The 15,552-nt window shown below is 34.1% G+C and overlaps 1 protein-coding gene and 1 pseudogene across 1 annotated transcript; one reads left to right on the forward strand and one right to left on the reverse strand.

Annotated features, from left to right (window-relative positions):
- The first annotated feature begins 2,186 nt into the window (after positions 1–2,186).
- LOC149884314 (uncharacterized) lies at positions 2,187–5,182 on the forward strand (annotated as a pseudogene).
- Positions 5,183–9,633: 4,451 nt separating this feature from the next.
- Positions 9,634–14,632, reverse strand: LOC145185249 (chitooligosaccharidolytic beta-N-acetylglucosaminidase-like). Its single transcript, XM_090098156.1, has 6 exons — positions 14,566–14,632; positions 14,311–14,462; positions 11,934–13,143; positions 11,332–11,577; positions 10,965–11,111; positions 9,634–10,072 (listed from the first exon to the last, which is right to left on the reverse strand). The coding sequence occupies exons 2-6, from the start codon at positions 14,409–14,411 to the stop codon at positions 9,842–9,844; spliced, it is 1,935 nt and encodes a 644-aa protein (XP_089954282.1). The 5' UTR covers positions 14,412–14,462; positions 14,566–14,632; the 3' UTR covers positions 9,634–9,841.
- Positions 14,633–15,552: the final 920 nt, after the last annotated feature.

Genomic DNA, 15,552 nt, shown 5'->3' on the forward strand with positions numbered 1-15,552 from the left:
AAGGTTGGTATTGAACTGCAATCAATCGAGCCACTGAAAATTTTTAAATTCTTAAAGAAGAGAATTTAAAAAAATTGAATTGAGTTAAATAAATTTCTTCCCAAATGAAAAAGATGAAAAAGAAAACGGTGAAAGAATTGCGAGAAATCACGAAAGAGCGAAAAATAAAATCTTATTACAAGATGGAAAAACCTGATCTCGTGATAGCGTTAAGCGATAATCCTGAGCAGGTTCCTGCTCAGACCGACTCGAAAAGTTTGCCTGAATTCCTTCGCAACGTCAAAAAACTTCCAAAGGAATATCGGAATTACTTTAACGAAATGGTTCGAAGCATGCCACTTGAAGAACTGAGAACCATCCGAGACATGTTCTCGCTGGAAAAATTTAACTTTACTGGAGAAACTGCTGAAGAAGTTGAAATGAATAATGAAGCTTCTGAACTTTGGTATTTCTTTCATACTATATATAAAAATTGAGAAGAATAAACGGTGGATTTTAAGACCGTGAAAAATTTTAAAATTCTCTTCATGGGAGAATTTAAGAAATTGAATTGACTTAAATAAAATCTTTCCAAATGAAAAATGAGATACACGACAACGTATTTAAAAAAATTGCTGAAAGAAAATGGCGTTTCCAAAACGTCAAACAATTTAAGTCCATTAATAATGATTGCGTTTGAAAATAATCTGATCAGTAAAGATGTACTTTTGGAAGACTCAAAAGAAGTGAGACCTGTTGGAAGACCGAGAGTGCATGAAAAAAAAATGAAAAAAAAGAAATTGATCCCAAGTATGAAAGATTAAAATTCATCAGAAAAACACCTATCTCTTTGAGACTGACCCATGTTGAAACTGGTGAGTTGATCGAGTACAAATCCACTTACAAAACGAGAAAAGAGACGGGATGCAGCTGGAATTACTTTGAGCATCGAGATGGAAAGGTGGACAATGGATATGAAGTCGAAATTCTGAAAAACCTAAAAAAGATAACGTGATGATTTTTTAAATTCTTGAGTAATTTAAAAAATTGAAAAATGGCTTAAATAAATTTCTTACACTAATAAAAATGGAAAACAAAACGGTGAAAGAATTGCAAAAAATCACCAAAGAGTTGAAAATTAAAAATTATTCAAAGTTGCGAAAGGCTGATCTCGTTGGAGCAATAAACAACATGAGACCTGTCATCGCTCCAAAACCGTCCATAATTCCGCCAAGACCAGATATCGCTCCGAGACAATATCTTATATGGAAACCAGCTCTCATGCCAAAACCGTTTCACTTGCAAAATCCTGTCTTCATCACCAGACCTGTTATCGCTCCGCGTCATATCCTTGACAAGCCTGTTCCAGATTCGTCGCCTGTGTTGGCTCCTGGACTGTTTTCAAGGATAACATCAACTGTAAGAAATATTATCGTCAACAGTTTTAACAATGTGCTTAAATTGGTAGGTCCATACGTTCCAGAGGCAGTGAAGAAAAGAGTGAGCGATGAAGGAGACGGAATCGAAAAAAGAATAAAGTCTCTTAAATCGATTGTATTCAACAAACTACAAATTGAGTTTGAATTGACCAATCATGCATTGAGACGAGTCACCAAGCAATTTTCGCATGACGTTGAAGGAAATCATCATGATGCCTCCAATTTTTTAAACTCTGCGAAATATGGAGCGGTAAAAGTAATGAGCGAAAACAGAAAAAAAAAAGTGCGCATTGTTTTGACGTGTGAGATGACATGTGTGAGCATTACCACTGGAGAGGAAACAATTGGAACTGTCTTTTTTTCATCCCACACTGAAATTGTGCTAGAGGCCACGGATTTAAGAGAGCTGTATGACAGAGCGAAAGAAGAAATCCTGGAAAACATGGCCAAGTACAGCAATAAGGGATCGAATAAGAAAGTTTCTGCCATTTTGAAGATGGATATTAACATGATTGATTACAATCCCCTCAGCGCTTCGTCACACATTCCTCTGGACTCGTTTCTGTCGAGCAAAAAGTCAATTATCAACATGAAAAACACAGATAAAACTTAAATGCACATATAAAACACTCAGTAGATATGACGCTTTTAACAAAGCAACTGTATAGGTTGCTAACAACTTTTTCAAAATGTTTACATCGTAAATTTAAAGTAGGGGTAGGTTAAAGATACATATAATTAATTATACTTTATCTTTAAGGTGGAAATCTGTTAACTTTAACTGTTGGAAAAAAAGACAATAAATCTTCTAGAAAGTCTTTTTAACCAGATGTCATTTCAAGCTGTGATGGAATTAACTTCTGTACTGGAATTGACAAAAAATAAAACAAAAAAAACTGATATCAAGTCTCCGTAAGAATCTGGGATCATCTACTGTTGTGGAGAACAATATAATTAATATGATGACATCATTACAAGAAGAAATTAAATCTAAATATAAAATAGAACAAGATAACTTTATTTGGAATGATGAAATATCAACATCAATATATTTTGTGTTAAGGATGTTACAAAAAACACAGGTCATTGCAAATAGAAATTCACTAATAAAACGTACTGACCTAAATAAGATAAAGAAGAGACAAGAGAAAAACATAGAAATAAACTAGTCACATTGTAAAAGTAGAACTTTACAAAAATTTGTAAGTAATACTTTCAAAACAGACTTTTAAAAGAGTTAAAATATAGGTCAAATAGTTATTATAATGTATTCACATATACATACATATATACACATATACACAAATAAGATATTATAAAAAGTATATAAACATAAAAAAAAGTTGTAGAGGTGAAGAATAAAGTTACGCGTAACTTTTTAGATAAAAATGATGATGGAGTGAAATTGTAACAAGACGTAGTATCTATCCATGACACTTCTGAATTTATTCTTAGTATTTTAATGGAAAGAGGATTGGATCCTCTCTCCAGTATGGTACTTACAGTATTGGACAAAACATTTGCAACCAACATCGAACAATGCTAAAAAGTGTTCCTAATTTTACATTTCTTAAAAACGAAACGAACTATACTACCACAGCAAACAGTTCAGGAGTCTGGAGTCATAGCATGCCATGACATGAGCAATCAGCTGAAAGGTGACAGCACACAGGCAGAATTTCGTTGACAAGTGCCATTTTGCAGTGGACAAAACAAGTGCAACTTTTTTGCTTTGTTTCATTTTCTTAAGTCTGGTCCGTGTCAACGTCACGGAAGTTTTTTAATAATTAAAGAAAGTATCCAGAAGTTTCCAGAAGTTTCCAGAAGCATGCAGAAGCTTCCAGAAGTTTCCAGAAGAAGCATCTGGAAGCATCCAGTAGCATCCAGAAATATCATCCAAAAATATCTATAAAAATGGCTCCCGACAGTCTTAGATTGGAACTAAGAAAGAAAATTGGATTGGAACTAAAAAAGAAAATTATTGGCGATTACGTAAGTGGAATGTCACAAAAAAGTATTTGTGATAAATATCACGTGAAAAAATGGACCGTATCAAGACTATGTTCCAAGTATCGTTCTACGGGGAAGTTGGCAGCAGATAACAAAGGTAGAAGACCGCGTTCCACCACTTCTAGAGAGGATTCTATGATTGTCAAATCCGTCAAGAAGGACTCCTGGATATCATCAGTCGAGATACAAAAGCAATTAGAGCTGCCTTTATCGGACTGAACTATCAGACGACGTGCTGTTGAAGCCGGATTGTTTTCTCGACGCCCTGCAAAGAAACAGCTGATTTCACTAAAAAACCAGAAGAAAAGACTCCTGTTTGCTACATCTCATATTGACTGGAATGTGCAGAAATGGCGAACTGTCCTGTTCATTGATGAATCGAAGTTCAACATCATTGGGAGCGATGGCATTTGCCGTGTACGTCGACCGGCCGGAAAACGCCTCGATTTACATTACTGCCATAAGACCGTGAAGCATGGTGGAGGCAATGTAATGGTCTGGGGGTGATTTTCTGCTAACGGTCTAGGTCCAATACATCGAAACGATGGAATAATGGACCGTTTCATGTATAAAAATATCCTGAAAGATGTTATGTTACCTCATGCTGAATGGAATATGCCAATAAAATGGTTTTTTCAGCAAGACAACGATCCGAAACACACTCCAAAAGTAGTCAAGCAGTGGTTTCAAGACAACCACCTATCGGTGATGGATTGGCCGCCTCAATCTTCGGATCTCAACCCTATCGAGAACCTGTGGGAGATCGTCAACCGCAGAATTAATCGTGAAGGTGTTCGTAATAAGGATCAACTGTTTGAACAAATCCAAAAGGCCTGGGTAGCGATTCCACAAAGTTTCATTGATCACCTGATCGAATCTATGCCTCAAAGATGTAAGGCTGTGATCAACAAGAAAGGATTCGCCACGAAATATTGATAGCGAAGTACAGCTTGGTCAGCATTTTGTTGAGTTGCACTCTTGTTTTGTCCAGAAGGAAATCAACTTTTTTTAATACCTTTGATTAACTTATTATTTTTCGTGTACAAATAATGAGCTTTGTAATGAATAAAACTTGAAGAACTTTGTCTCTAAACAGTTACATAGTTATTTCTCTAAATTGAAAAAATGCAGCACTTTTATATAATGAAACTAAATTAGCATTATTTGGTTGCAAATGTTTTGCCCAATACTGAATATCATTTGATGGAGGTCAAGGATTTCTTAAAGTAATTGCAAATGTCTTTGATAAAACCAATAAAAATGAGATTTACATTGACAGTGGAGTTAAAAGGTGTTTTATTCTTGCTATTGTTGAAGATGTTTGTGAAGAAAATGGAAATTTGCAGAAAATTTTGAGTAGATGGATGAGGTATTTTTATTTATTTGTCTCCTCCGGCGAATGCCTTGCAGAGATGTCCAATAAAATGTTACAATGGTATTATTTTACAAATAATGGTCCACTGTTCCATGTGCGGACACAAATAGGACTGCACTTGACTGAACAAGCGCAGGACTAAACACGAAACAAAACACATGGGCGCCGAGGTACGATGCCTTGTGGCTTAGGACATGTAAAACGAAAAAAATCGAAAAAGTGAAAAATGAAAAAACGAAGTAGACGCTACAAACACTGAAATACGAAAAAACGAAAAAAAAAACGAAAAAAAAGGAAATTTTGTTTAAACTCAATTAGTATCTGGGTATTTTTTTTTAGCTCAGATAGATGTTCCAATTCTTGTCGATTTTCAGTTTGAGATCTGCGTCTCAGATACTTTGAGACTCAAGGAGAAAGTCGTCCAATTTGTTATTTTGTTTCGCAAATTCTTTTTCTTCAAAAATAATATTTTTTAATCTGCACTGAAACTCTATGAGTAATTTCAGTCTAGCGAAAGTCGAACGGTCATGGAATGACCTCATTCTGTTACAATATATTGTATAAATTCACTCGTTCAAAATTCGTTTTCCAAGTTTGAAACTATTTACATTCTCTGCGTGTGAGAAGAAGAAAAATTTAAAGGTGTTCTCAAAGGCAGGCTGTGGAAGATAGATTTTGTTTAAAATGAATATGGCGTATTTTATGAGAGGTTGGACTTTTTCGCATGAGTATATCGTGTGTGCTAGTGTTTCCTTCGCTTTCATGCACTGCGGACAGAGGATATCCGGGGCATGTCCTCCTTTCTTAAAGATGGAGTTGGTAGGTATAGCGAAGTGTATTATTTTGTATTTTACCTCGTCGGCTTTGTTGTTGGTGTTTTTGCCGTGCCTCTTATGCTGTTGTTAAAATATAGATTCCATTCGTGGTAGTGTGTTGTAACGCTGTGATGTTTTTTAGCTGAAATTAGATGATACACGTTTTTGGGCGTGAGTTCGCGGAAAGAGATGTCGGGTGAGCCGTTGATTCTGAGGTGCATTTTGGCTCTGTGGTGATCGTAGTTTTGGTGTTTATTTTAGCTCTCCACTGCTGAGGAATCAACATGATGATTTTGTTGAGATGTTTTTGGGTCAATCCTGTGAGCTCGCAGTTTAAAAAGCCTGGAACAAACACTTTTACTACGTCCGCGATGAGGTGGATGTTGTGCTGTTTGGACAGTGGTGTTGTTTTCAAAATGTTGTTGCGATGGCATATGTGGGAGTTATAGTATATGGGCTGGTTCAGAATTTCCACGATGCTTAAGTTGGTGATGGCGGAGTTCTGATAGATGGTGCTTCAGTGCTTCACCATTTGCCGGTAGTACGGTGGCAAGGTTATAAGCGAAGTGTGAAGCGAGTGGGTGGTGAGAAAGATGTGCTCACCCAGGGAGGCATCTCTTTATCTGTCGAAGATGAAAGTGGCTGTGTCTTTCCAGGCTCCTTTGAGATCGTGGTTGAAGAGTTTGGAGAGCTAGCTCACTTGGATAGAGACGAGTTTGTCGCGGATGTTTACGATGTTGAGTCCACCTTCCTGAATGGGTAGTTTAGATACGAGGTTGATGGTTTTTATTGAGGAGTTATCCCATAAGAACTTCTCAATTTTGCTTTCGAGCAGCTTGATCTTACGCTTGCTTGGCAGCGGGATGGTGAACGCTAAGTACCAGAGGTTGCTCAGCATGGTTTGGTTAATGACTATGGCTTTGCCTTTGAAAGACAAATGGAGCTTCTTCCAGCGGAGAATTTTTTTTTGTCGAGTTGCTCGATCACTCTCTCCACAGGGTGTTTGGAACGTGAGACGAGTTGGTGAAGATCACTCCGAGGCTCTTAAAAGAGTGGCCGTCCCACGTGAAGTTTAGAAAGTTTGGTTTGCTCTCGTTCCTATTGCGGCCGAGCCACAGACCTTGGCACTTTGGGATGTTTAGCTTAATGCCTGTCGCTTTTTTATTGAGTATGAGAGCTTTGCCAAGCACAGTGATGGATTTGTCCCCAGTAATGTAAAAGGCGGTGCTAAAAATAAGAGCATTAGGGGCATCACCACAAATAGATGCTCGCATCTATTTGTGGTGATGCCCCTAATGCTCTTATTTTGAAGTACGTAGCAGGCGAATATCTCAGCTTGTATGGCGTAGAGGATCATTGATAAGGGGCAGCCTTACCTGACTCCTCTCAGTATATGAAACTTTTCAGATGTGAAGCCGTTTATTTTGAGGCACGCGTTGATGTCGTAATAGATGGCTTTAATGATGTTAACGAATTTCCCGCTAAAGCCGAATTTGTTTAAGCAGTCTAACAGAAAGTTTCTGTCTACTCTGTTGAACGCTTTCACCTGGTCTATTGAGATGATGGATGCGTCGAGATGGCATTCGTTTGCTATTTGAATGACATCTCTTGTGTAGGCTAAGTTGTGATATACTGTCCTGTACGGCACGCATGCGGTTTGGTTATCGCTAATTATTATTGCCAGAGAAGGTTTTAGCCTATTCGCAATTATTTTCGTTAAGATCTTATTGTCTGTATACAGGAGGGATATTGGTCGCCAATTAGAAATGTTCCAACTGTCGCTTTTTTTTGTAGATGCAGGATATAAGCGCTTGCTTTTGCGAGGTCGTCATTTCTTTTTTGCTAACAACCTCGTTTAACATGGAAACGATGGTATCTCCCAAGACTTTGAAGTAGTTCTAGTAAAACTCGACGGTTAGGCCGTCGGGTCCAGTAGATTTCTTGTTAGACATGCCTTGGAGGGCCGAATTGACTTCCTTTAGCGTGATGGGCTCGCTTAGCACATGTTGTTGAAAGTCGCTTATCCTGTTCACCTCAACGCGATCTAAAAGACGCTTTTGGTGTATAGGGCTGTTTTTGCTCTTCTTGTACAAGTTTTTGTAAAACATTTCAAATTCCTTAACAATTTCCTCGGTAGTTGTTTTTTCATTTCCATTCTTATCCTTAATACGCGTGACGACATGCTTAGCAATTTTCGTCTACTCAAGCTGAAAAAAGCTGTTTCATTTTTCTCCGAGAGTGCGCTATTTGATTTTAGCACAAACAGCTACACTGTGCGCTCTGTTAATTTCGAATTGCTCTAATTTAAATTTCGGTTCTGCGCGTAACTTACGCACGTTGATGTTGCAATGCGCTTTTTTGAGTGGTTCCGCAGTTGCTTTTTTAGTTTGCATTCAGCAACGCGTTTGCTCTTTGCCTCAGATCTGCTAAAAGTTTTGGAAAGACTTTTTATGGAGCGTTTTAGTTCGTCCCACTCTTCTCGTTTTTTTTTTATAGAGTTTACTGTTTTTTCTTTGCAGTCGGTTTTTAGTTTTGCAACTTGTTCGTTGTATTGCGCGATGTTTAGATGTTTTCAGGTTAAGATGACGGTGTTTCAAACGTATTAGCAATTTGAAATTTTGACTGATCGATTTTATTGATGTCGATTGGAAGTAAGCCAGTTTCCTGAATTCCAGTGACTTATTGAGTGCGTGTAAAAACTTCACCATACACACCAAACATTTTCAAAGTCCAAAAATTTTTCGAGCCCAAAAAATTTAGACGAATCTGAACAGACTTAGAGAGAATTAAATTTCTATGTTTTGAAACAAAAGATTTGAAAAATGCGCAACGAGCATGGTTCGCAAAAAAAAACAGTATGCTGCACGTCCATCTCTTATACATCCATGCCAAAATCACTGTCTAATTAGTAATTATCAACTGTGAGAAGTTTTTTTGTTTGATTTGTTTGATTTGAAAAATCATGTTTGCTTCATTAAAAAAGCCATGCGGCGATGATTTTGTAAAATAACGGCGATGATTAATTAAAATAAAGTGGATGAATTGAGAAAAAACGTTTGAGAAACAAAAAATTGAGAAACAAAAAATTGAGAAACACTGCTTTAAACGAACCTCCAAGTTACATATTAAAAGGTTGTAATTATTTTGTGGAAATATTTGCTAATGTATGAAATATGAATATATTTACATACAAACATACATACATACATACATACATACATACATACATACATACATACATACATACATACATACATACATACATACATACATACATACATACATACATACATACATACATACATACATACATACATACATACATACATACATACATACATACATACATACATACATACATACATACATACATACATACATACATACATACATACATACATACATACATACATACATACATACATACATACATACATACATACATACATACATACATACATACATACATACATACATACATACATACATACATACATACATACATACATACATACATACATATATATATATATATATATATATATATATATATATATATATATATATATATATATATATATATATAATATATATAATGTCTCCAGGCCATATTCATGTGTTGTCCTTGTAAAAACATTTATACAGATTGACGAAAAAAGTTTGTTTAAAATTTCAATGAGGTTAAATTTTACCCGAGACGATACCCGAGTTTAAAAGTGCATCGGAAATTGACAATAACATGGTTTGATGTGAATGTCAATTTAAATCAAACCATGAAAAAGAAAGTTTTTTCTCTCTAAATCTTTTTAGAATAGCAACATTCTAAACGAAGAACTAAAACTTTAATGTAAATTATGTTGAATAGTAGTCATGCGTCAAAGCTGATTCAATAAATTTGATGTTTGACTCATTTATTTTCACATGAAAACAATGAAAGAGTTTTTCTTTAAGAATTTATTTTTAAATATTATAAGATATTATAAAAATATTTTTTTCAAAGAAATTTCATTGAGGCTAAAATTTAAATATGCATTTATTTTGTTTACCCACTAAAATACTTCTTTATATTTTTATCTTTACCAAAACTTCTTCTATATATATCTTAGCCAGTATAATATGTAATAAACCCATTTAATAAAACAATCTTTTGTTAAGAAATTCCAACTCGAATTAAATTAAATTCCCATTGGAATTAAATTAAATTCCAATTCGAATTAAAGCCTTTAAAAATGCTCTCCCTGTATACTTGGATCGTAGTAACAATGACCAGCATTTTGCAAGCACCATAAAGGCTGCAGAGCGTCCGCTTGGATCCCTCTTTCAACTAATCTTTCTCTGTGGTAAATCAGTCGGTATTCAGCATCACGCCAATCGTGCGATGGGTTTGTCCATAGCCGTTCGGCAAGTGCAGCTGTTCGAGGCCATATTTTCCCTTCAGAAGTATATTCATCAACCTGAAAGTTTGAAAAATTGTAGTTCAGATTTTATTGTAAATCTTCTTTTAATTACTTTTTTAACTAATTACTATATGTGTTTAATTGATAATTGCTTCATTAATTTGTCATTATCTTCATTAGTAACACTTATTTACGAATTTTTAAATTATGATATTTCAATGTTTGTTTTTCTTTCGGAAAGAACTTATTCTTTGTAACACTTAATTGTTTTGTTTGAAAACCCCTAGTGATTTCTATTTTAATAAACTTTAAAAAATTAGAATTATTTTAAATAACTTTTATTTTAATCGTAAAAAATCGAAAGCCTAAGTCCGCTGTCTAATTGTCAAACCAATTACAGCGGAACTTTGAACCTCGATAAATGAGAAAAATTCGACGAAAGATTTTTCAAAATAATAATGGAAGTTTGTATTTTTTAGCTATTGTCAATTCAATATTGTTACTTGACGTCACTACGAGATCCACTAATTTACGTTATATTTCCATACATTTCGACTTTTTTCAGATTTCGCATTTATATGATAATATATTTAACAATAGTAAGTCAAAAATTTAAGATCCTAATTCAGAAGAAGATTTTAAATCATTATATCGACTAAGATTTTCAAATTGTCATCGCTCGACAAAACTAAAATTAATTAAGTACTGATTGTAAAAGTCTGTTTTTCACTGTTTGCAGGTTTATAAATATTTGTTAATCTGTTTGAAAGTTTGTTAAGTCTCGTTTGAAAGTTAATCGAAAAATACATTTAAGTTATTCCACTTACGAAAAAAACTATTGCGTTGAGCGCAAAAAGCCAAATGATCTAATGCAATATATATTTTAGAGGACCTACGGATTAATACCATTTCTGATAAATTAAAAAACAGATCAAGTTTAAGTCCATACCTGTTCTGACCACATGGCAGACTCTTGGCCGAGTATGCTCTCTCTTATTTTATCAGTCACAGTCACATTGAATGATTTCAATATCCTGACAGGATCGTTGCCATACAATAGTTTCCAATCTTTATATGGCGAACACCAGTTGTTGCCCTAAAAATAGCAGTTATTACAAATTCAATTAATTTACAAATGTTGATAATTAATAAGTTTTCTAATTGCTAAGAAATTTTTGTTTTAATTTAGTTTTAAGCTTCTAATTTGGATGATCGGAAGATTATGTTAACTATTCAGGAAAAAAAACTAAAATTGATTTGTAACTAATTATCGAGAAATCAAGAAAACGAGAGGATTGGTAATAAACGTAAAGTACCTCGACTAGCCAGTTTCCATAACCACAATCTAAATATAGTGTATCATAGGTTGAAAATATTGTTCTAAATCCACTTTCAACGATGCTTTCAAGCTCATTATCAGTAGAAGCAGTCCAAATCTGAACAATATGTTTTTTTGGATCCATGTATTTTTCTAAGTATTTTTTTGACGTCATTTTGCTCGTCCACAAAACTAATGGCAGCTTTTTATTTCCATTTGCTTCATAAATTTTTTCAGAAGATTTCTAAATGTAAGGAAGTTTAACTGATAGATACACTTCCTATGTTTAAATATATGTAAATAAATATAAATATAGGTACATATACATACATACAGGTATATATATATATATATTATATATGTATGTATGTATGTATGTATGTATGTATATATGTATGTATGTATGTATGTATGTATGTATGTATGTATGTATGTATGTATGTATGTATGTATGTATGTATGTATGTATGTATGTATGTATGTATGTATGTATGTATGTATGTATGTATGTATGTATGTATGTATGTATGTATGTATGTATGTATGTATGTATGTATGTATGTATGTATGTATTTGTATTGTTAAATGTAATGTATTTACCTCTAAGAACATTCCCCACATTTTCAAGAACTCTTCTTCACCAATACCGCCGTAATTCTTTAGCAACCAATCCGTTATTTCAGAAGTCGTATTCCAACAATTAATATTAATTTCATCACCTCCCGCATGAAACAAATCAGGTTTAAATAACTCAAAATATTCTTTATAAATTTTTCCAAGAATTCCGTATATGTTTTTATTAATTGGATTTAACTGACCACAAGGTGGCTCAACGCAATACTTTTGCCAGGGTTCTCTGTTAACACACACTGCTAAATTACCAAGACCATCTTTTGGTCCCCATTCCCACCCCTCTCCGCAATGGGCCGGTTGATCAAATTCTGGTAAAACTCGGACACCGTGAACTGCTGCATGGTCGACTATCTTACGTACATCAGAATGTGTATAAATTCGTGTTGGGCTATAAGAGCCATACTCAAGTAGATTTGGAACAGACTTAATTTCAATAGGAAAACTATGCGTGTCAGTTATATGCCAATGAAGTGTGTTCATCTTATTATAAGACATAGCTGTAATCAAACGCAATATGCTATCAACTGAAAAATAGTTTCTACTGGTGTCCAACAGAATTCCTCTGTACTTGTATGCAGGTTTATCATTGACAATGTTTACATTGCTGACAATTTGCATAGAGTTGTGTGAGCGAAGGTAAGCGGTTAGTTGACTTATTGTTTCAAGACCGTGACGAGCACCATAAAATGTCTCTGAGCTAATTGTTGCGGTGATCTGTTTATTCGATGTTTGAATTGTAAGCGAATAACTTTCATCCGTATCCAAACTCAAGCGCTCGTATTTTGATTTCACTTTTACAAAAACTAAAAATCGTCGCTCAATTGTCTCTTTGAAGCAACTGTTGAAGTCATAGGCGCTGTTATAAGTTTTGGTCAATCGATTGTAAGTCTCTTGAATTTGATTTTGGAATCTGTTGAACGCAGCACGAATATAAAAGATCAATTGAGGATCGCATTCATTGCTTGAGCATGAAATTTGTTGAAGCAAAATTTGAGTAGGAAAGAAAGAAACGGTTTCGTTTCCGAATGTTGCCTTACCTGAGGGTTTAGGAAAAAGCATCGAACTTGATCCGCATGTCAACTTACAGGTATCAAGCTCAACTGTCTTTTCATAAAGCGTTGAATTCGTCTTTACGCATGTTTTATTCTGACAGACCCATGTCCAGACTGGTTTTTTACTAAACAAAAAATGAAATTTTGATTATTGCTGCATGTTTATAAGTTCAAATCACTACAAAAAGTGCAAACTTGGCGCCATCAAATTTGATTGTCCTTTTACTAAACAAAAATCCGTAGACTACAGGCTCCTCCAAGATGCATTTGTTATTTATTAGTGCAAAAAAAAAAAAAAAAAAAAAAGAGCAAAAAATAACGTATGATTTTATGAAAATCATAAAAAAAGGCAACAGAATTAATTTTAAAAATCTTGTGGAGAACAGGTATCCTATTTTCTGCATGCTTCGAAAACTCTAATAGTTCTATTTCGGCACTTACCAGACAAAACAGACAAACCAGAACACCCTGCAAACAACTTAAAAACTGATTTGTGAAAATTGGGGACTAAAAGTTTACTTATTTAAAGAACTAGAGACAGTTATTTAGTGAGACCACCTGGCTAAAGAAGAGGCAAAATACAGGAGTACTCCAGCAGGCACATGACGTTATTTAAACCCTTTTATATGCTGGGTTTTAGGGTTTCGACATTATTTCAACGTTATTTCAATGTCTTGAGTCTGCTGGGCTTTCTCAGCTTCATGAACAACCATGACAACTCAATCGCCTACTATGATGAGAAACTTTTATTTTTTAACCAGTGCTAAAAAAGTACTAAACCCAGAGCTAACCCCATCAAAATTGTGACCAGCATAATGAGAAAGCACCCGGTCAATCTCATGATTTGAATCATAACATTGACAGGGTGCTCTATTGAAAAAAGAATTGCATTAAAAAGGTGAAATTTAAATTGATTTCAATGCTCAAAAAGCCTTTTAATTATTGTTGTTGTTGTCATTTATTGGTGTTGTTGCTGTCCCCCTGATTCCTAATTTATCTTTAGAAACAGTTTTTGTTTGAAAATTTTAATTGGTTTTTTAAAAACAGAACAAATCGGTAAAACCAACTGTTATGACAATTTAACCTAAATATCAAATTAGTAATAATTATGCTAATTTAATTTCGTCTCTTAAACGTTTCAGATTTATCTAGGTTTACAAAAAAAAAACACAACTTTGTTCTGCTCTTTTTACATTTGTCATGTGCGAGTTTTTAGCTTGTCAAGATGAATAATGAATTTTTTAATCAAACTTATAATAAAAAGAATGCAAAAATGTATTTATATATCATACCTTGCGCAGTTTTTGCTTGCTTCACTGGAAGCAAGGATAAGCCATAACAAAATGCCTGCTCCGATCATTGTGCAAAGCGCAACCGAAAAGTCATGCCGCATATCGCGTTAATAAAATGCGTCAATCTTTATATGTCGGCTTTATTTTACCAGCTTAAGAAAATATTGTTACAGATTAAACATATAATTAAATAAACATTTAGTTTTAAAAATTTTTTATTAAGAATTTTAATAGCTAATGATAATTTTTAACCACCTTCAATTTTTTTGGCTTCACGGAAAAATTGATGAATTTGTTCGACTTAATATTTCCTTTAGTAAATTCGTCTATTTTGAAAGTATGTCTTAAAAAGTATGCGGTTTGATGAGATGATGTGTTTATATTTATCAAATACTCAAGGTTTGTGTTTAAGAAGAAGGCGTTGTTTTTTTTTCTTAAGACTTTGCATTCGAGTTTAAAGGATTTTCTTTATTTGAAAATCTTCAATAAATAACTCTAAAAATAAGTTCAAATTATTGTTTAAGGATGGAGCCATCTTAGAGAAGCTGAAATATCATTTGAGGTGTTCAAACTTCGAGTTGAAACTTAAAATTCAAACTTCGAGTCGAAATTTTTGTTTGCCACATCGACAGCAATTATGTTAGATTGACGTTGCATTTATAGTGGTTGTAGGGCCGTATTGCTTCTAAGGTCGTAAGGGATAAGTCAACCAAGCCATAGCTTAAAGAAAAACATCGGGATTCTGTAATATATTTATTAAGCCTCAGCTAAACTCAAATTTTTGAACGGGAATTTCACAATTAGCGAAAGATTTGCGAAGTTAATGCAAAGAGCTGAAATTGTAAATAAGCATAAAAGTGGCGCGACCCCTTCCCCCCCCCCCCCCCCCCCCGCCTCTCATAGATACATTGGTATACAATCTTATTTTAATAATCGTTTATAAGATAAAAAGTTTAAAAATTTAACGTCTATTTTTTCTTTAAACAAACATTTTTTTCGAATTTAAGAAAAAAATTTTTTAAAGGTTTTTTAAGGAGGACTGCTTTAGTGCGAATTCGTTAAGGTTACATTTCTTCGTCTTTTCTTTCCTATTTTTAAAAAAAGTTTTTTTACAACCACTAATAATAACACTGCGTAAAACCATTGCAAGTTACAAGCTGCATCTCAAGTTGCATCTTTAATGATCAAAAATTTGAAGCCCGTCAAATATAATGGCTCATCAATATACCGAAATCACGTTTC

This window comes from Hydra viridissima, unplaced genomic scaffold (assembly GCF_058129835.1).
Source record: "Hydra viridissima isolate aposymbiotic clone 2 unplaced genomic scaffold, HvirCarnegie_v1 scaffold_9, whole genome shotgun sequence".
Classification (NCBI taxonomy): domain Eukaryota; kingdom Metazoa; phylum Cnidaria; class Hydrozoa; order Anthoathecata; family Hydridae; genus Hydra; species Hydra viridissima.